Source organism: Pelobates fuscus, chromosome 2 (assembly GCF_036172605.1).
Source record: "Pelobates fuscus isolate aPelFus1 chromosome 2, aPelFus1.pri, whole genome shotgun sequence".
In the NCBI taxonomy this organism is placed as follows: Eukaryota; Metazoa; Chordata; class Amphibia; order Anura; family Pelobatidae; genus Pelobates; species Pelobates fuscus.
The window spans coordinates 437,539,370-437,562,382 of record NC_086318.1 but is presented as its reverse complement, the minus strand read 5'-3'; the positions used below and the strand labels follow the sequence as shown (position 1 = coordinate 437,562,382).

Below are 23,013 nucleotides of genomic sequence, written 5' to 3'. Positions count from 1 at the left end.
TTGCAATTTAAACATCTGTATAGACTCTGACAAAACCCCCTCTTCAGGCAGAGAATTCCATATCATTATTGCTCTTACTATATAAAAACCCTTTTCTTTGCCTTAGATGAAATCTGCTTTCTTCCAGCCTAAATGTGTGACCTTGTGTCCTATGTATAGCCCTGTTTATGAATAGATTTCCAGATAAAGGTTTGTACTGGCCCCGAATATATTTGTATAATGTTATCATATCCCCTCTCAGGCGCTGTTTTTCCAAACTAAACAGATTTTTTTTTTTTTTAACCTTTCTTCATAACTAAAATGCTCCATTCCTTTTATCAATTTTGTAGCTCGTCTCTCGACTTTTCGAGTGCCATGATATCCTTCTTTAGAACAGGTGCCCAAAATTGCACAGCATATTCAAGGTGTGGTCTTACCAGCAATTTTTTAAAGAGGCAAAATTATATTTTCATCACGAGAATTTATGCCCCTATTTATACATGACAAAACCTTACCGGCCTTAGCAACGGCAGATTGACATTGCATATTGCTACCTAATTTGTTGTCTATAACAATTCCCAAATCCTTCTCGTGTGTGGTTATCCCTAATTCACTACCATTTAGGGTGTAAGTTGTTTGTGCATCCTTAACCCCGAAGTGCATAACTTTGCATTTCTCTAGGTTAAATTTCATCTGCCATTTTAGTGCTCAGTCCCCCAATCTATCCAAATCCCTCTGCAGCAAGGCAATATCCTGCTCACATTTTATTACTTGACAAAGTTTTGTGTCATCTGCAAACACTGATACATGGATTTCAATGCCTATTTCAAGATCATTTACAAATATGTTAAATAGAAGCGATCCCAAAACAGAACCCTGAGGGACACCACTTACCACTTTTGTCCAGCCTGAAAATGTACCATTAATTACAACTCGTTGTACTCTATCCTTAAGCCAATGTTCTACCCAAGAACAAGAATATTCATCTAGACCAATTTCTTTTAGTTGAAGACTAACCTATTGTGAGGAACCGTATCAAATGCCTTGCAAAATCCAAGCAGATCACATCCACTGCAACACCCTGATCTATACTTCTACTTACTTCTTCGTAGAATGCAATTAGGTTAGTTAATTAGATGATAGACTTGCTAAATCACCATTTTTCTTATTTCTGAGTCTTTTGTTGAATCATACATTAAATACAATACCATACCCTCCGCATATTAATTAAATATATATATATATATATATATATATATACAGAGAGAGAGAGAGTGAGAGAGAGAGAGTGAGAGAGATTGGTTTTGAGCATGATACATGCTTATCAGTCAATAATGACAAGGTATAGAGTGGTGGTAGCAGATGAACCGTTTATTTGATTATGTGAGAGGGCAGAAGAAAGTTAGTTTTGAAAACAAGTCATTTATTGGTCTGATATGAAGCAAAATTCATTATATAGGACTACTTGCTGTGGAGAACATGGAGACTGTGATTTGAAATTAACTTTTTATTGTGTTATTGTATTTTTATTATTATTGCATTATTTCAATACAATTCTTTTTGATAGGATCCTTCCTATATGTTCTTCGAACATGTATCAACATTTTGGTGAATGTACATTGGATACAGCTGGCCAATGTGTTTCAGTAGTTTAGAGCAGTGACATATAACTAGGAAACCAGGTTCGAAGACATCCTCACCAGTAAGTGTCCATAGGGAAGACACCTAATGTAAATATCTGCCTATCTCAAATCCTCTTTTTGATTGTTAGCTTGTTTAAGCAGGGCTTTCCTCAATTCTTCTCCTTTCTATAAACAAGTGTAATATGTTGACACTATATAAATATTAATGTAATGTGTGTTGCACTAGTGTAATGGAGGTTTCTACAGACCAAGCTTAGTTAGGTGAGGTCTATGTTTGGGTTATGATACTAATTATAATGCAGCATTGTTTGGTGATATAATTAGGCCTTGGAAGTGCACAGAATGCTGGGATGGTGTACTGTAACTCTGCACCGTCACAGCTAGACAAAGTATCTAATACACTCCAAATAATTTGGTAGGCAAATAAAAAGGGATTTCAATAAAATTGCTTGTAAAATGTATTATAAAATGGCTGATGTATGAGAGGCACTTCTGCAAAAATGAAAATAGGACACCATCCATCTTTGCTACAGTACTTTGGTAGTGAATAGCTGACTTTTGTATATTTCTGACATGTATTACAGATTCTTTTTCTTGATATTTTTTTTCCAATAAACAAAGATTACACAAAATTAATAACAATTTAACCATTTTAATTTATTTATAGTTTTTGTATAAATATCCAGGTAAGTGATATGTGATGTTGTAAATGCTAACCTTTTTATATTTTGTATTTTCTGAATTTATTCTGAATTATTTAATGTATTCTTTTTTAATTGCTTGACTCATCATAAGAGAGCACATCCACACGTTTTTTTTTATTTATTTCTACATAGCAGACATCGTAATGAAATGTAAGCATGTTTTCCAAACAAGCAAATTAATTCCGCCTCCCTCTTGTGTTTTCTTCTCATATGTACCAAAAAATATAAAACTTTAATGTGATTAAAAAAGTCCAGGTCTCATTGCAGAATTTCTTTTTTTTACTGTACATGTTGTAGCAAAAAATGATAATTCTTTTCACATGAACGTCATATTCTAAAACTCCAAATAGGAAACATGACGATACAAGATAAGTACACAGCCAAGTCACAATATAGCTCTCCTCTCTTTTATGTTTGTGATAAAAAAAAATGATACATTATATTCACCTTGTTAGAATTTCTGTACAAAATGTTCAGTTATGCGAATGATCAGATAAATTGTAGAAAGAAATGAACACAGAGCTACGGAAGTCCGTGACTGCATAGAGTACTTTTCCCCCAGTCACAATAAAGTCATTTAAATGGGAATGGTGATGGACGAACCAAAAATCCATAAAAGTCCTTCGAAAAAACGACGGTACTCTCCAGGTACGTTTTTAACTAGGAAGTGCAAGCCGTCAAGGATATCCTGCTACTCCCAGTCGAAACGCTTGATTGTGTTGCTGACATCTGGAATGACAATTTTATCTTGTCATTTCTCATTAAATTCTGAGCACTTCTCATTTATTTCTGCATAAGGAGGCAGTAACCTCAGAGGAACATGTTATACTTATGTACTGGGAAAGTATAATAGAATTTTTGAACCACTATGCAAATATCCCCTTTAATAAAAATGCATGCTTTTGGTTAAACAATAGTAATCTTGGGAATGTGGCGTAAAATAAATTTAAAACAAAAAAAATCTATAAACCAATGGGTCAACAATATAAACCATGAATGAACTTTTACTCTTTTTACCCTCTAAATGTTGCCATCTGAATATATATTGTAATTCTACTTTTATATTTAATTTTATTATATGATGCCCAAGAACTTCATGGTTTTTTCACTCCACCACACATAAATGATATAACGTATTCATTTCTTAAAAGTTAACCCTATGAACTTCCCCCATACCTGTCTGCTAAGAGGCATACAGAAGCACCGATGAAAAAAAATAAAAATTAAAAAATAAACCCAACAACAAAAATAAGTAAATAGACTATATATCACTCTCTGACTTTATTCTTTTGAAAAAATAAATTTAAAATAATACGGTTTCTGGCATGTTTATTAGTTAATTTAAATAGCTATCTCAAATGTTACAGGTATAAATTAACGAAACAAATGAGTAAAATAAATTAATAAAAAAATAAACAGTTAATGTGCCCACAAATGATGTAGAATGAGGATGATTGACTTGTTTCATCACTTCACCGATGCCTCCAGGGTCCTTGAACTGCTGAACTTTGAGCTCGGGAATAAAAATCCCTTCTTCAGTCATCTCCTTTCCTTGAGTGTATCTGATAAAGAGCACTTAGACTAAAATATGTGGATCTTATCTGTTTTGTTGAACAGTCCACTACAGCCAACGCTTAGCACAACTGCCAGTTTCTGTTGTACCTGCTGTCTTTACCCATCTCTGATTCCAGAGATCTAGTAATAAATTTTCATGTAACATTGTATTGTACTCTATGCTTGCCAACATTAGGCAAGTTTATAGAAATAAGATAAGAATGGAGAAATGTATTTACACTGTACTTTCCATTACCCATTCTGAGCTGTCATAAGTACCCTTAGTTGCATTCCCTGTAAATTCACTGTCATCATATTGTAATAACATGCCATTAACTGAAAGGCTTCTCCTAGTCCAAATGTTTGTAATCTTTCTTGGGTAACTACAGCATTGTGTTGTGGCAAAGTCCCCCATATCAAAAGAATGGCTACGTTTTGTTTTGCCCTCCAGGGGTAACATAAGGAGGCTATGGACTTTGGACTCTTGGTGGCCCAGCAAAGGCTCTTTGTCTGACAGGTGGACTGTAGTTGTAGTCCTGGAGTCCACAGTGTCCTCCTTTTTCTGACACTTTAGTTCCAGGGAGGCAAATGCTCCCATTAGTCTATCAATGTTGTGTTTAGATCTGGAGGCAGATCGCCACTTATTAGACAAAGTGCTTTGAGTACTCTGTAGACTATCGTCATCACAGTCTGGGCTATTCACAGAGCTAGAAGAGGATGAGACACTACTGTGCATTGAACCACAGTTGAATTCCATTAGTTCATTTCTCACCACCACTTTTGGATTGACCTGAGGTGGAACCCCATTTTGTACTGTATTTGCTCCATTAGTCTGAGAATAGACATTGCTGACATTGGCCATCTTCCCCTGGGAATTGTTGCAAATTTTATATCTTACCATTAATATAACAATGAAGATCAGCAATGTAGCAACTATGATGCCTCCAATTACTAGAATCATTGTGCCCCCCAAGAATTGGCTGTGCATGGACTGGCACTGTTGATAGTCCTCTAGGGTAAAGAACTGGGCACACCCCACTATGTTTGTAGCTGTGAGGGTTGTTGCAGTATCATCCCAAATGGCCAACACGCAGAGGTCATAAGCGGTCCCAGATACAAGGTTGTTCACGACAAAGGCTTTGTTTGAAGCAGGGATCATCCTTAAATAAAACACAAACAGAAACTGTGAACTATATTGAATCATAAAGGAAGTAGTACAATTGAAATTCTAGAAGCTGATCAATCCCTATGGCAACCAATTATATCAAAGGAACTTCCCAATGGCATCACTGTTGACTGTTTAACTTTTAGAGCTTTTCCCTACAATCCCCTTTTACTCATAACCTTCATTATGCATTATTTAAATTACAAACATTTACTAGTCACATGGCAAAATATAACCCATACTCCTTTATTACACAGGTTTTTTTTACATATATATATATATATTTAAGAACCTGAAAATAATAACATTCTTATAACGTCCAAACATATGTAAGCCAAATGTAAAAGCATATTCTCTATGTTATTTATTTAAAGTCAGAGTATTCATTTAGGACAAAATAAAACGTTTGTGTATAGATCGCTGTTTATAAATACCTTCATGTTCATTCATCCCTTTAATAGACATTGAGAGGTGCTACATATTAGATAATTATTATTATTACCATTTACATTCTTGAATGTATCATGTGAAGAAATATTGAGAGATATAGAATCATAGCATAATAATAGCAATGCAATATCACCAACACATTCAGAAAAATAATAGCAGTAGGACAAGTATCAGTTATACAAGATAATAGATAAGCAAAACTATCAAATTTGGCAATTTAGACCAAAAACACAAGCATAATGTATACATAATGCCTTTATAGAAGTATTATTCTAAAATCAGTCTAGACTAGGCATATCTTTTTAAAGGGTTCTTGCAGCACTCACATACAGCCTGATATGTCTTAAGGACCCATCCAAATTCCTAGTAACGCATCGGTTTTAGGCACAATACTTATTAAGTTACACTGAACCCTAAACAAAGAAGGAATACATCTTCATCGTAACTGGAATAGACTGGCTAGAGCTTCATTGGTGGAAAGATACCAACAGATCCTCTGTACATTGAGTAGCAGAATGGGGGCAGAAATACAAAGTGGTTTTCTGTTTGATAAAAGTTTCTTGAACACATAGTTTATGTATATAATGCTTATTTCAACATTAACTAACACATCATTAATACTCTTAAAAACACAAACACTGAGATAGTTGGTAAACCCACAAATATGATTTCATTGTATAAAATATTGGCCAATGTATGAATTTTCTATGTAACCCAAGGAAATAACACTGATTTATTGAATATGTGGCTTTTTTGCTGAAGCCGCAGAAACATCTTAATCATTTTTCTTATTTTTTTATTTATTTAAACCTATAGAGTATAAATGTACGTTGGAAGCTTCCAGTTTAGGCTTTGTTCCGATTGAAGATGAAAGAGCTTGTTACAAAGGCGTTTTGCACAGAATAAAACTCTTTGAGATCACTACTAAACAGTTTGGTTACATTTCTTCTCACAAAGTCCTGCCTGGCTGGAGAACGGTTCTTTCAGTCCCTGCCTTGATGAGACTGCAGTGAGTAACTGTCAGTAAGGCAGAGAGTGAGGGAGGGACTCAATGGGCTGGGGGAGGATTATGAGAGAAAGCAGGAGAGAAAGTGCAGGAATGTATTCAAAGTGTGGTACTTCTCTTAGGATTTAATCAGCTTTTTTGGGCAAACAATTACATATCAGTCGTGATTTTTGTTACTTTTACCAGCAGAAATAGTGGTGCATGATGAAAGGGGAGGTAAGCTGCAACAGTAATAATTAAAATCACATAAACAACCAGTTAGACCAAACAGACGCACATCTGAAAGAAATAAGGATATACCAAAAAAACTGAAAAAAGAGTTTTACAGATTGTTTATTCGTCTATGTTTTAATTGTAACAAAAACTGGTGTGGTGCTGCCCTATCTGCATCTACGGAGGAGCCTCCGCTGTTTATTTGATCGTTTTATCTTTTTAATGAATCCACACAATCGCCCCCTTGCCAATTTTAGCCAATCCAATGCTTTCTCCAGAGGAAAGCATTGGATTGGCTAAAAATCTGCAATTGTGATGATGTCACCAAGGGGGCAGGGCCAGCAACAGCGGACCCGTGAAGAGCTGAAAAAAGCTACGTTTTAACCCATTCTGAAGGGGCTAAGGGGGGATGGGCAAGCCACCTAAATACATGTATGTGTTCCTGACCCTATAGTGTTCCTTAAACTATCAACCATATTGTATCTTTAGCTCTGCATTTCATGTTTTTTAATAAATGTTATATCATTAAAGGTTATTCACTAAAGGGAGAATTCAACCTTAAGGTTAACATAGTCGAAAAAAAGAAAAATGTTCTAATTCAACTATAGTTTCAGTTTGGATGCTCTGGTCTAAAATGTGAAATTTACTTTGAGATCTCATTTTAGTAAATAGCCGTATATATTTGTTTTGCAGAAAAACTACCTGGGCAGTAAAAGGGTTTTAAGCTTTAACAAAGGTTGCACTATAACCTTTCTGAAATATTCATGTAAACAGAGAAACGGTTATCCTGGTAAATTTCTCTCTGTATAATTCTTTAATCCCTTACAATCTACTGTCATTATTAAAATGGTGGTAACATTATAAATAACATACTGCGATAAGATGTGAGTGAATATAAAAATACATTGATGTATATTTTAACCTCCTGTAGCTACAGTGATTGATTTTTCAGTACAATTTGCAACACGAATTGATGGCTCAGAAATATGAAAAGTATTGTTCTGCTTTTTTCCTTAAATCTTTGGGCTGTGTAATGTTTAATTCAACAAAAATACACAAGGTTTATCAGAAAATCAAATATGCATTTATCTGATAGCAGAGAACAAACACAATTAATTAATGAATAAACACACACAAATGGGTTTAGCTATTATAAAGGGAATTGTAGTGAACTGAAAACAAAATTGCAAAATTGAGGCTGAAATCGATGCGTCGGAATAACTGTCCAACTTATAATACCGTGTTTCCCCGAAAATAGGACCTACCCCGAAAATAAGCCCTAGCCGAATTTTCGGGGTGGGCTGCAATATAAGCCCTACCCCGAAAATAAGACCTAGGCATTTTACCTTTGGCGGGACTTCCTTCTTCTATGAGGAGGGGGAGGAGCGTTGCGGGCCGCGGCATCGCGCAGCGTGATGACGACGTGCGCAGCGTGATGACGACGTGCGCAGCGCCGTCAGTCTGCCTTCACGGATCTTCAGCGGAAGGATCCATTCCGGGCGGTGAGGCACCCAGTGGTCGGACTCTTTGAACTGTGAGTAGATACCGGTATTTTATGTCTGGGACTTAATTAATTAAAGGGGGGGGGTGAATTAATTAAAGGGGGGGTGAATTAATTAAAGGGGGGTGAATTAATTAAAGTGGGAGTGAATTAATTAAAGGGAGGGTGGATTAATTAAAGGGGTGGTGGATTAATTAAAGGGGTATGTGGATTAATTAGAGGGGGTGTGGATTAATTAGAGGGGGTGGATTAATTAGAGGGGGTGTGGATTAATTAGAGGGGGGTGGATTATAGGGGGTGTGTGGATTAATTAGATGGGGTGGATTAATTAGAGGGGTGGATTTATTAAAGAGGGGGGGTGGATTAATTAAAGGGAGGGTGGATTAATTAAAGGGGTGGTGGATTAATTAAAGGGGTGGTGGATTAATTAAAGGGGTGGTGGATTAATTAGAGGGGGTGGATTAATTAGAGGGAGGGTGAATTAATTAAAGGGGGTGGATTAATTAAAGGGGTGGTGGATTAATTAGAGGGGGTGGATTAATTAGAGGGAGGGTGAATTAATTAAAGGGGGGGTGGATTAATTAAAGCGGGGTGGATTAATTAAAGGGGTGGTGGATTAATTAGAGGGGGTGTGGATTAATTAAATGGGGTGGATTAATTAAAGGGGGTGGATTAATTAGAGGGGGTGGATTTATTAAAGAGGGGGGTGGATTAATTAAAGGGGGGTGGATTTATTAGAGGGGGTGGATTAATTAAAGGGGGGGTTGATTAATTAAAGGGGGGGGTTCAATGTACATACCGGTACCGTAAATAAATAAGCCCTACCCTGAAAATAAGCCCTAGTGTGTTTTGTGTGACTAAAATTAATATAAGACCCGGTCTTATTTTCGGAGAAACACGGTAGTAGCTGATCCTGCCCTTTCCTCGGCTCGGTAGCAGCCCATCCTACCATTCCTTCCCAAATGTAACCCATTCTGCCCCCTATGGAAATGAAAAATGACTAACATTTTAACACAAAATTGTGCTTTTACACCCATAATTCTCAGAACTAGTAGTTCACCATTTAACTGACATTCCCTGCATAAATGCCAGTTTTAAGGACTGAAAAGGCTAATTAACAAACCGGTTTATCCAGTTCAGAGTCAGGATGCAGGGTGATGGGTAGGGAAAAGGCTGGAAGGAGCGACATGTTACAATGGTTATTGTGAAGCTGTTTTGAAGAGGTTTTGACAGTGCTTTGGGGATAGCAGCAATGTAGCAGTACATGTAGCCTTACTAATTTTTTTCAGACTGTATGTGCGTGCTCTAGGCCCATATTTTTTTTTTATCCAGGACATGGAGTTTGATCTATCCAGAGCAGCAGAAACCTTTATATCCATGTCTAGTTAGTATAACAATTATTTATATAGAATTTGTTTGTTAATATTTGCTATATTTTCTTTAACATCTTTTTATTAAACATTATCCTTTGCTACACTCTGAGTGATTGTCATTTGGTCGTTACATGTTAGGATATATATCTGCCAAATACCTTATGCAGCTAATGATCTAAATTATAGCTGTACAAAATAAGAGGGTTGGTTTTGAATGCTTGCAAATATAAATGGGATTCCAATAACTCTATTGTTAATGCAACTAGGTTACATCATGACACATGACTGGTGGCCATCTTGATGCTCTTTTAAGTACATAGTAAGCAGTCATCTTGGTGCTCCTGAAAGTGTAACACAGTAGTTTTTGTGAAATTCTTTGAATTGTGCAGACAAATTCATCCAAAACCATGAACCACAACAACTGTAAACGCTAACAGTGCTGTCTGGTATCACCTTTAGTGGTAGTCACTCAGACAGCCACTAGAGGTGATTACTATTTCAGTCAAGCACAGTGTGCAGCACCTGCATTCAGCATCCGCACTCTCTGCATGGAGACACTCAATGCTCCCAATAGAGATACATTTATTCCGTGCATCTTTATAATTAGATGCTGGTTAGTGCATTTTGCCATGTATGCGCAAAAGCCTCCCAATTCTAACAATGTGAAAGCATTGGATTGACTGATTGATATCAGCCATGTAGGCAGGGACAAGCGTGGAGATGTTGAATAGGTAAGTAAAGCTACCGTTTAACTCCTTACTATAGTGTTAGAAATACATATTTGCTCAATTAATAGCAGTATAAAGATGCATAAAACATGTACTAATTCCCTTGTTAATTATTTGTTTAGTGAATATGATAATGGTTCAATGTTTATTTCAGGTACCAATTTAATTCTTAAATACATGGGTCGCAGGAAAGTACTTATAATAATAATCTTTAACTATCCGTATGTCACTGTATAAAGCACACAGACTAAACATTATCTTCACTTTAGCATCTTGGTTGCAATAAAATTACTTAATGAATAGACACGTTTCTCTTTTTGCAGTGAAAGTTAATCAGCTTTTTGATTTTCCACATTATACAGGTGTTTTGAGACTTTATGTGATGTGTCTGCACATTTATTAAACAAGACCTGTCACCAGTTACTGCAGAACTTGTTCTGCTTAAATATTACATAGAAAACGCGTCTGACCATAATTCTGTCTGAATGTTTTATGTAAGGTTTGGCAGTGCCAAAGAATGGGTTCAACTCTGGCCCCCAAAATTCTTATTTTCAGTTTCCCTCTTGGTCTCTAGCAGTAATGTCCAAGAGATCAGCTCTAGGTCACCGCTCATCATTAAATGCTGCACATAAAGTGCATGTAATACTGAGTTTGAGTGAGAAATGTTATTGATTTGCTTTTTCCCAGAAACAATTCACGATTGTTTTTTTGCGGTTTTATAAATTATAAAAGTATTTAATGTCTCAGGAAAGTAATGGTCCTGTGCAAGCCATTGAAATCTAGTAGCTAAGCATTAAGTCAACATTCATGTCTCCAGCTGCATTGCAAGAGATATATTCTAGATGAGAAGCGTTGCACAGATTTCCCAAGAGAAACATTCAGAGGCCTCTCATTTCATGAAGTTATTTGTGTGATATATATATATATATATATATATAAAGACACATACCAACAATACCAGTACTTCAAGGGATCATGTCACTGAATTAGAATCTATCCAGTTTACCAGATAAAAAAAACATACAACCAACATGAAAACCCTACAGGATTGGCCAGGTTTCCTAGATCGCTGTTAGATCTCTGAGTCAAACACCTCTTCTATAAATGGAGTTAACAGTGTTCAAATTCAACAATGTTTGGGATTGTTCAATCAGTTTCTACATGAAACATTTTTGATTTAATATTTGCGATTAACTTGAAAATTAAAGGACCATTCCAATCACTGTAACCACTATAGTCTGCTGTAGTGGTCATAGTGTCAGGGATATCTAGCACCGTCCCAAGGTAAGTAGTCAAACTTCTAATGACTTGACAGCTTACCAAGGGTCTGATTGAGCTAAGCTTTGCCATGCAGGGACAAACCATTGACTGAGAGTGTCAGCTGAGCATTCTCAGCCAATGGGCTAAGCCCTGCATTAACGAGCTAGCTCAACGCAAACAACTTCTGGCTGCACATGAGGAGGCACCAATGCTTTGACTACTTACCCTGGGTGTGAGCTATTTGTGATACCATAACCACTGCAGTGGCATTCTCATACTTTACTTACTATATAAAATAAGAATGTCTAAATTCCATTATTGATATAGCTATACGATACCAGCAACTCAGCAACTGAATTATAAATTATATAAACACCAGCTGGATCATTCACTACCTCGAATTTGTAGCAAATTAAAATTAGAACTCCAGAATTTCAACAAAATTTAAAAAATGTGGGGGGAAAAAATATCTCCAACAGAACTATAGAAACAGCTTGCCAGTTTTAGCTTCAGTTTTGCCATTCAGAATTGTTCCACCTACGTAAATAAATTGGAGCCATATATTAATGGCAGACATTGTTTAAACATTGAAAACAATTGTGAAACCTGGAAACAGTGAAAACAAGTGGAAAAAAATACAATGTTTTTTTTTTAAATTTAGTATGACAATGCCTTATTTTATATTGCAAAACTAGGGTATTTTCTATTTTTTTTTTTTTTTAATGAGAATCATTGCACCAATAATGCTATAATTCAGCTTCTGGAATATTACAAGGTGGTATGTGTCTTTCTTGTTTTCTGTGTTAACCTATTCACTTTAAGCAATTTGCAACAAAATAACACCCTAACCCATTTAACACTCAGAATTGAGATATTATTAATTTAATAATAATTATTTTTTATGTATAGATTGTTGTCCGCAAGTAATTCTAAATTATGAAACGTAACATATATTTACAGAAAAAAAAATGTTTTGTTAATTCAACAAAGAAATGTTAGATGTTATAAGATGTTATAATAGCTATCTATCATGGCCATGAATAGAATAGCATAGTGTGCAAGTGCCCTAATCTCCTTTGCAGCATAATTTGCAAATTGTGTGTGCATCTGTTTGTTAGTGGGTGTCTATGTTTCTATCTGTGTGTAAATGTGTGTATGTCCCAGTGTATGTATCTACAGGGCCGGACTGGCCCACCGGGATACCGGGAAATTTCCCGGTGGGCCGCGGCACCTGGGGGCTGCACTGAGCAAGTATGTGCCACCGGGCGCCCGGTCCGGTGCCACACACTCTGAGGGGGCCGGCGGCCGCATTCCGCACTGTAGCCGCCGGACTGGGTGGCACTCATGTCAGTGGCTACATACCAGGGTCGTAGCCACTGTGGCCAGCCTCTTCTCCTGGGGGGGCCCAGCAGCCGGCCACCTCAGGGCCCCCCGAGGTTGGCCCTGCTGACACCCCACGGCCGGTCCTGCGGGCGCGCGAGGGAGAACTCTCCCCTGAGTGCTTCCTCTTCAGCTCCCTCGCGCACCGCACTGATACTGGAGCCGGAAGATGACGTCTTCCGCGCGAGGGAGCTGAAGAGGAAGCACTCAGGGGAGAGTGCTCCCTCGTGCGCCGGCCAACCAGATAGACAGCCCGCCCAGTGACCGGCCGCCCAGGAGCCCAGCAGCACCACTGGACCCCAGGGAAAAGGTAAGAAGGCTGGGGGGATTACATTTTTTAAAAAAACATGTGTTAGTGTGTGAATGTTAGTGTGTGTGAGTGTTAGTGTGTGTGTTTTAGTTTTTTAGCGTGGAACTGCAGTATATTATTCCAAAGAGATAACAATAATTTACACAGATTTTCTCTGTCTGGTATTGGAGTCTTGCCCTTAGTAAACTAGGTTCGTATTTACTTTAAAGGTACAGTTAGCTTACATCTCCATGAAAGGTAGCGGTTGAAAGCAAAGTGCTAAATTAAATATAACCCATAAAGTCCAACTTACCTCACCTTTTCTCCAGTGCTGATCTTTATCCTGTAGAGAAACACAATCTCTCTGCCACAGCTCTAGCCTACATACTGTCCCTCTGCATCTCTTAGAACACCACATGCAAAATCAATGGCTTGTATAGTACAGATGCTTGACAACATAAATATTTACTGGGGGGAGCTGTATGTAAATATATATATATATTATTACACTCTGGCATTATCTGAACGACAGATTAGAGACCGATCATTAGGCAGCAGGACGACTTTTTCAAGCTCAAAATGTTTTGAGAAGAAATTAGGAAACCGCAACCAAAGAATATTTGCACCATAACCACTACAATGTGTTGCACTTTACAGTATAGTAGCCCAGTTGCAGAATGGTATTTGGCCAACATGCGACCAAAGCATAAAGTACTTCAGAACGTGGTCAAACTTAGCCTGAGTTGGCGAGAGGAGGCATTATGCTGAGGCGTTAATGATGTGCATTGCGTTATGTTACCAGGTATCATATGGCTAATGTGTGTGTCAAATAATTGTATGCATATACCTGAAGAGTGCGTCATTACTATGTTAATCAGCATAGTGCCTAAAGTAAACGTTCTGTATAGAATAAACTGAGGAAAATGGATAAGAAAACTTAATTAACTAAGATCTGATGTTAACTGTGTAATAAAAATGTCCATCTGCTTGCAAATCATTCAAGACTATATGCGGACAGTCTAGCGCAGGGGTAGGCAACCTTTTAGCAGCACTGTGCCGATATAGGATTGTGATGTCCCGTAGCGTGCCGGTCCTATTTTTTTTAAATTTAGGTGTGTATGCTGCCGTATTCTGTTTGTGTTATTTTTACTGCAGTTGCTTTGCATCATTGTATTTGTGCGTATATGAGCTATTATATTGTATATGTTCATTAGTAGTTTATGGTATTGTGTATGATACATATGAATGTGGACTGTGTATGAGGGCTGCTTGTGGAATTGTGTGTGGATGGATATGTCACATTGTGTGTGGGCTGTTTGGGGTATTGCATGTGAAAGGCTGCATGTGGGGTTGTGTGCATGTATGTGGATTGTTAGCGGGTTACGTTTGTGCAGATTGTGTGTATGTTTGTGTGTGGGCTGTTCGTATTATTTGTATAAGGGGAGGGTTATTCTTCATTTCTGTGTTATAAATGTAAATTAGTGATAGTAAAAATGTCTATTTACTGTGTATACCTGTATTCAATATCTACTCAAAATGGCTGCTAGAGCACATCGTGTAACAAGATGGCGCCTACATCCGGAGTAAAATCCCGGGATGATGGTGACATCACGCCTCGTAGGATGTGTATTAGATAAGACACTTAACCAATTAGAGATGTATTCTCTCTGTTATCTACATTTTTGCATATGATGTATTTTTGCCTTTAAAAGGGGCTTGCCGCCCCCTGAGTAAACATTCCGAAGTTTTTTATTAACCTGATACCTGTGTCTCAGTGTAATTTACTTCAAAACGTGCACGTATTTATTTTAACAATTTGGAAAGGAGCAGATACTCAGATAAACACTTGGTTTGATCCACAATATCTGTGTATATCTAGCAGTATGGTTGGCTTCCCTGGGTTCCAGTGGGGACCAGGCTGGCCTGGTACAGGTCAAAGACAGGAGCTGCAACAGCAGCTGCAGGCTGCTCTACTACGTTGTGGATTCCCATTCACAAGTGCTTGGAGGAAGTGATCTGAGATCATTTCCTCTATGTGCTGCAATGCTTAAATTGAGGATTGTCCTTCACCATCTTTTCGTATTAGCAGATATTTGAAGTTTTACTGGGACTCCTGATAGGCCAGAGCCTGTTTGGCTCTAGCAGCCTTGAGTGCCGTGCAAAGACACCTCGAGTGCCGTGCATGGCACTAGTGCCGTAGGTTGCCTACCTCTGGTCTAGCGTATGACTATGTGGCAGGTTAACACTGTATTATGCAGACAAGCAGATCCTGCTATGATAAAAAGAAATGCGGTTTAAAGTCATTGCTACAGGGTCCAATGCGTTTCAATCCATAGTGACTTGCAAATAAAAAAAATAAAAATAATGTAAAAGTACTGAAAAATAGAAGAAATAAAGGTGGATATGTAAAGTCAAGATGACCATAACCAAGATTTCTGTGATAATCCGATCGGGGCTGTTCCCAGCTTAGCAGCGGTATGACCCTAGTGCGTCGGGTCTCCATCAGCCCTCCCAGGGAGTGTATGTTTTGTAAGTGAGTGTGTATTTGTCTGTCGCTGAGTGTGTCTCTGTCAGTAAATGTGTGCGTATGCGTCAGTTCGTGAGAGTGTGTGTCTTCAGCACTTACCTTTCTCCAGCGTCGGACTCCTTTGGTTCTGGGGATCCCTCCGCCTCTCAACTCCGAATGCGCATGCACGGCAAGAGCCGTGCACGCATTCAAACCACCCATAGGAAAGCATTACTCAATGCTTTCCTATGGACGTTCAGTGTCTTAGAATCGTGGAAGCTCCTCTAGCGGCTGTCAGTGAGACAGCCACTAGAGGCTGGATTAACCCTCAGTGAAACATAGCAGTGAAACATAACTGCTATGCTTTCAGCTGCAGAGTTAAAACTAGAGGGACCTGACACCCAGACCACTTCATTGAGCTGATGTGATCTGGGTGTCTGTAGTGGTCCTTTAAGTGTGTGTGCATCTGGATGCACTGGCGTACATACCGCGGTCGCAGGGGTCTCAGCCCTGCAACCCCTGTGACTAGGTGCCCGCCGCCATGGATCAATTTTCGCACCGGGCCCCATGGATCAATTTTCGCACCGGGGCCCCATGGGTCATGTGTACGCCACTGACTCCTGTCACTAATGCTGGGGGCTGAGGGAGGAGCAACGTCAATTTTTACAGTTGTGCCCTACATACATTCACCATTTCAGTTCCATTACCAAGCTTTCCTTAATATGTCAAGGTAGTTGGACTGAAACATTGATTACATGCAAAGGCACGTCTGCTTAAAATAAATCAGCACTTTTGTTTATTTTGAAGACTATGAGTGCTTTTTTTTACGTTGGAGTAATAATTTTTAATTTTAAGTTCTCTTTTCTAACTTTATCTGCACACTATGCTGGCGCGACGCATTATGGGGCTGGTAAATATTTTTTTCCAGGGCTGCTTTTAATTCCCAGTCCGGCCCTGTGTATCTATGTGTCTAGGTTTGCATGTGTCAAGGTGTGTGCATATCTCAGTGTGTTTATGTGTGTATCCGTGTGTTAATGTGTATGTATAACTGTGTAAGCATGTATGTATGTGGCAGTGCATGTGCATACATCACAGTAATCAAACACTAACACAACATGAAAACACATCTCTGCACTCAAACACAAACATTACATTTAAACACACCTATGCATCAACATTACACACAAAAGCACAACTGCATTAAAAATCCAACACTACATATGAACACACCTCTGCATTCAAACGCAAACACTACACCACCACATTCAAATGGCAACAGAAAATAAAAATACTCCCTTACATGCACACACATAATCGATAAAAAACATACTTTCAAACGCACAAACGCTGTTCACAAATACAACCTATAAAGGATGGGCAAATGGTACATCCCCAGCTGGCATAACATTGTGGGAGTTGTACGACAGATGGGGATCTATCTTTTCGACACTCTTGCACTGGAGGAGCCCATGAAAAATGTCTTGCACCGGGTCTATCTATACATTAGTGTTTCATTGAACTAGATTAAAGGGACACTTTAATTGGGTACGAGTGGGAGTGTGGTCAGGGGCAGGGCTGTTCTGATAACATTTTAAGTGACTTACTAATAGCAATTTATGCACCTAAAATCTAATTTATTTTTATGTTTTATTTGCGTAACATTGTAGACTTTGAGATTTCTTCACAATGAAATTTGTAAAGTACTCTGTCAGTTGCATTTTAGACACCGCTGTAGATGTTGACAGCATGTATTAGTTTGAAGCATATAATCACAAAATTTGTAGACAAAGTCAAACCAGGACATGCACAAATCTTTTAGGGGAAAAGTAATGAAAAGAAAGAAAGAACCAATGAGTGGGAGTATGAACAGGAAAGACAAACAGTTTGTGGGTAAACAAGGACGGCAGCATGGTAACGCTTACAACATCAGCAACACATGTATTGTCACATTTCATTCTAACGTTCTCGTCGCTGATCTAACACACTTTTCCCTATCGCACTGGTAAGTGTCCTATAATGCTTAGGACTTTGAATACTTCTTAGTACAGAGAAGGAAGGTCCTCTTTTTGTAGAAATGCATCTCGCAAATCTCAAGCTTTGACAGTTACAGAGTTTGGGTTATTGCCAGGATCTGTCAGCCATGCTGCTATAAACCCAGGAGTCTGTTTGGACGCATCTCGATTTACAATGTCAAACAGAAAGAACGTTTTTTTACACGGACACATTTTTTCAAAAAGTATTAACATAGAGTCAGGGGGTCATAGGTTTGGCATTTTCTGTGTGTTTGTTAGGAAAGACTTTAGTTGTAAGTATAAGAATAGTATGGCACTCAGCAATTTGGATTTGTTCGTAAGGTTAATGTACGATTGCAATGCCCCACTTTGGGCAATATTTGGCTTAGCCTGATCCCAAACAGTCAGTGTCAGATGAGCTGTCAGAAGCAAGCGTACGGTGCCTCGTTTGTTTCAGGACCCAAAGTAAAACTTACTAATAACCATGAAGCAACTAAAAATTAAATTTATAACAAGAACAATGTTTCTTATTTACACAGACTGATTTCTAAATACAGTTATTGTAGTTTAAAGACACATTAATGGGAGTATTATTGCTGTGGAGCTCTGTTATACACTCAGACACATTACTGGGAGTATTATTTCTGTGGAGCTCTGTTATACACTCAGACACATTACTGGGAGTATTATTGATGTGGAGCTCCGTTATACACTCAGACACATTACTGGGAGTATTATTGCTGTAGAGCTGTGTTATACACTCAGACACATTACTGGGAGTATTATTACTGTGGAGCTCTGTTATACACTCAGGCACATTACTGGGAGTATTATTACTGTGGAGCTCTGTTATACGCTCAGACACATTACTGGGAGTATTATTGCTGTGGAGCTCTGTTATACACTCAGACACATTACTGGGAGTATTATTGCTGTGGAGCTCTGTTATACACTCATACATTACTGGGGGTATTATTGCTGTGGAGCTCTGTTATACACTCAGACATATTACTTGGAGTATTATTGCTGTGGAGCTCTGTTATACACTCAGACACATTACTGGGAGTATTATTGCTGTGGAGCTCTGTTATACAGTCAGACACATTTCTGGGAGTATTATTGCTGTGGAGCTCTGTTACACACTCAGACACACCAACAATATGGAGCTCGTAGAAAGCCACTCCTAATTAGGGACACTTGGGAGGGATAGTAGATAAGTGGTTGATTGTGGTGTTAAGTTAGTTTTGCTTAGCAGTGCATCCAATATGGGCACAAACATGTGTACACATTGCTACTGGTTAGTAGCAGAATTCCATTACCAGTGTACGGTCTTTGGAGTGAAGGAATTAGGTTTAAAATAGGTCTTTGGAGTGAAGGAATTAGGTTTAAAATATCACATCAATATCTGCTATACATAGTATATATTGTATCGCCACATAAGAAACAGTATAGGATCATTTATTTTATCTATAAATCTGTTTATATTCTCTCAGGAAAGATTTAAGAGTGCATTTAATGAGAAAATTGTTGTGAATTCATAACTAAATTAAAAATGATAAAAAAAAAGTGCTTATCAAACGCATGGTGATTAAAGAGATGCAACTCAGCTTGAAGTCATCAGTGAAGCTAATCTGGGAAGGAATTCCTCTTGCCAGTAATAATTTGTGTCCATATGAATAATGCATAACTCATTGTTGTTTGTACAAAGTCCCAATTACACATTCCGGCAAAAAAGTGTAGCTTTGACAGAGAGGATATTCTCAGGATCCAAAACATCATCTGAGGGATTTCCAAAATGTAAAAAGCAGATCAGGATTGTCTAAGAGATACATTTTCCAAATAGGATATCTCCAATCTATGCCGTCCCCATTTAAAAGGGCTTTAACGCCGTAGAACGCCGTAGAACGCCGTAACGGCTGCAGCCGTCAGAGCGCATGGGATACTTACCTTCCCGGCGCTCTGCTTCGGGAGGACTGCCTCACAGCCCAGGCAGCCCTCCCACGGCAAAAGAAGCCCCCGGGGGCCATGTGATCGCTCTCAATGAGCGATCACATGGCCCCCTATAGCTCGCTGTGGATCTGCCAGCAGGGGGACTGTCTGAAATGTCAGACAGTCCCTCTGCTGGTGGGAAAGTAAAACAAAAATTATTAAACATGTTTAAAATAAAATAGAAATGTATTTATATATATATATTAGTATTGAAATACACTTAGTACATATATTAGTATTAAAATACACTTAGAATGACGTTACATATATATAATATATATATATAATAGATATATACTCATATAGTATATATATATACGTATAATTACAATAATAAATAAATAAAATAATAAAATTAAATAAAATATTTAAACAAAATTTTATATAAATTATATATTCATATGTAATTTCATTCTAACTGTATTTTGTTATTAATATATATATATATATATATATATATATATATATATATATATATATATATATATATATATATATATATATATATATATATATATTGGTAACAAAATACACTTAGAATGACATTCTGTATATATCTATCTATATATAAAATACAAATAACTGCAAATATATATATATATATATAGATAAATACATTTAATTACATAAAAGATTACATTAGTATACACCTAGAATTTAAATACCTATAAATGTATATATATTAAAATTCTATGTGTATATTTAAGTAATCTTTTAACATAATTAGGTGATTTGATTAATTAAAATTTGATTGACATGCCTGACAACACAGGGAGAAAGTGCAGAGAATTTAATTTGCAAGCACTATATTTGACCCTGTAACTCTCCAAGTCACCATAAAACCTGTACATAGGGGGTACTGTTTTACTCGGGATACTTTGCTGAACTCAAATTTTAGTGTTTCAAACTGGTAAATGGTATTACAACGATGATATTTTAAGTAAAAGTAACTTTTTTTGCATTTGTTTTACAAATGACTATATTATTGTTGTAATATGTTTAGTGAAGTCTCCTGAGAATAACAGTACCCCCTGTGTACAGGTTTTATGGTGTTTTGGAAAGTTAGAGAGTCACATATAAGGCTTGCATATCATTTTTTTTACATTGAAATTTGCCAGATTGGTTATGTTGCATTTGAGAGCGTATGGTAGCCCAGGAATGAGAATTACCTCCATGATGGCATACCATTTGCAAAAGTAGACAACCCAAGGTATTGCAAGTGGGGTATGTCCAGTCTTTCTTTGTAGCCACTTAGTCACAAACACTGGCCAAATATTAGTGTTTTGCTTTTTTCACACAAAAACAAATATGAACGCTAACTTTGGCCAGTGTTTGTGACTAAGTGGCTACTAAAAAAGACTAAACATACCCCACTTTCAATACCTTGGGTTGTCTACTTTTTCAAATGGTATGCCATTGTGGGGGTAATTCTCATTCCTGGGCTACCACATCGTCTCAAAGGTAACATTACTAATCTGGCACATTTCAATTTGAAAATTTAACATTCTATATTTGACCCTGTAACTTTCTAAAACACCATAAAACCTGTTAATGGGGGGGGTACTGTTGTACTCGTGAGACATCGCTGATTACAAATATGTGCATTTTTGTGAAGTAAAACCTAACAGTATTATGACATTCACAGCTAAAATGTCAGATGGAAATACAAATTAAAAAAAAAATCTTATTTTCTCACATTTTTTTTAAATTTTATTCATAATAAATTATGTTCCATATATGAATAGTTATTGATAAATTAAAGCCCTGTTTCTCCTGAACAAAATGATATATAATAAGTGTGGGTGCACTTGATGTGAATGCGGTGAATTACGGTTGGACAGACATATAGCGCAAATTCCAGTTTTTGTTTACGTTTTGTTTTGATCAGAACGTGCACTATTGACTCCGTCCTGAAGGGGTTCAAGAATAAGCCAGGAGTAAAGCAAGGCTAGCTAAGGCATCCTACCAGATATTATCAAGACTTAGAAACAATGGCTGCTTTTTACAAAATCTATAAGGGAATGTTTTCTAAGATCATGTATTCTCAAACCTGCACCTGTATGTTGGCAGTACAGAGTATCAGAACCTGCAAGCCAAGGTACTCTCCCTGGGTGGTCTGAATCCCTTACCTTAATCCCCTGGAACCCTGACATCTTCTTCACATTATGTCATACTATGTTTCTGAACCACATGAGACAACGTGACATTTCTGATGCTGTGCTCAGTAAAGCACCCTTTGCAATAAGCACCAATGACTCGCATTCAAAAATAAATTACATTTTCTTTGGTCAACTCACGCATGTTTTCAGTATGTCAGTCACTCTGTCTTGCAATGGAGACATTCTCCAGGTGAAGTTACTATGAGATTTAGAGATTCAGTAATTACTTACCACTGGGGAGCACCCCGCTGTCTTGTGGTGGAGAAAGACAGCCTTGCCCTGACATGCCAGTTGTGGCTCAGGGGACTTCACATAGCTCGGACAAATAAGGGCACTATCATTGATGCAGCACATTACATACTGCTGTTTTGATCTCACTGCCTCCTAAGCATTTTCCTGTTTTTCTCATTCAGTTTATACTCATTCTTACTGACATTTATTAATAACGAAGGGATTGTAATTCTACTGTCATTCTTTGACATATACATGTATTTCTAATTAAATCTATTGTGAGCAACAAGCATGGAAATAAAAAAGGATAGATATTTTTTCAACTAAATGATACAAAGATATGATAAAACAGTCAAGATAAATTTCATCAGTTACATAAACCGCATGTAAAATATATATATTCGTGAAATCTTTATATCTTTTGATTATTTATAAAATGGGTTCTAAGTATCTAAATAAAGAAGTTCTATGTAGAGCATATTATAGAGAATATAACTGAATAAAAATCAAAGCAGCACAAACCGTGATTTTATATTCTCAACAAAGGCACCGAGCAAGGATGAAATATCTGGAAATGTGTCCATGCTTAGCCTTAGAAACGTGACATTGAATTGAGCATGAGTGAATGACAATAACACGTTAGAATGAATGTTTACCACGTAGAAATCAAAACTGTATCAGTTCAGATTGATTCAAACTGAGGCTATATTTTCCAATCTAAGCACAATTTTTAGTTTTTTTTTTTTATTCTTTAGCCATTTTAGGCTGGAAATATTAGCTTTGATGTTGTATGTTTACAGATTATGACTTGCTGAAAATATTATTTTGAACTGATTTATAGATTCAAGAATGTAATGTAACAGTGTACAAT

At 37.3% G+C, this 23,013-nt stretch overlaps 1 protein-coding gene across 2 annotated transcripts in view; it reads right to left on the bottom strand.

Annotated features, from left to right (window-relative positions):
• Window positions 1-2,429: 2,429 nt before the first annotated feature.
• LRFN2 (leucine rich repeat and fibronectin type III domain containing 2) overlaps window positions 2,430-23,013 on the bottom strand; it is a 530,695-nt gene continuing 510,111 nt past the window's right edge. Inside the window, exons 5-6 of one of the 2 annotated variants that reach the window (XM_063444112.1) lie at window positions 4,779-5,040; window positions 2,430-3,055 (exon numbers count right to left, since the gene is read on the bottom strand). In XM_063444112.1, the coding sequence (XP_063300182.1) occupies window positions 2,987-3,055; window positions 4,779-5,040 (331 nt within the window). In that variant the 3' untranslated portion in view covers window positions 2,430-2,986. Of the gene's footprint in view, window positions 3,056-3,600; window positions 5,041-23,013 lie in introns of those variants that run through there. The other variant, XM_063444111.1, reaches the window with a different exon arrangement.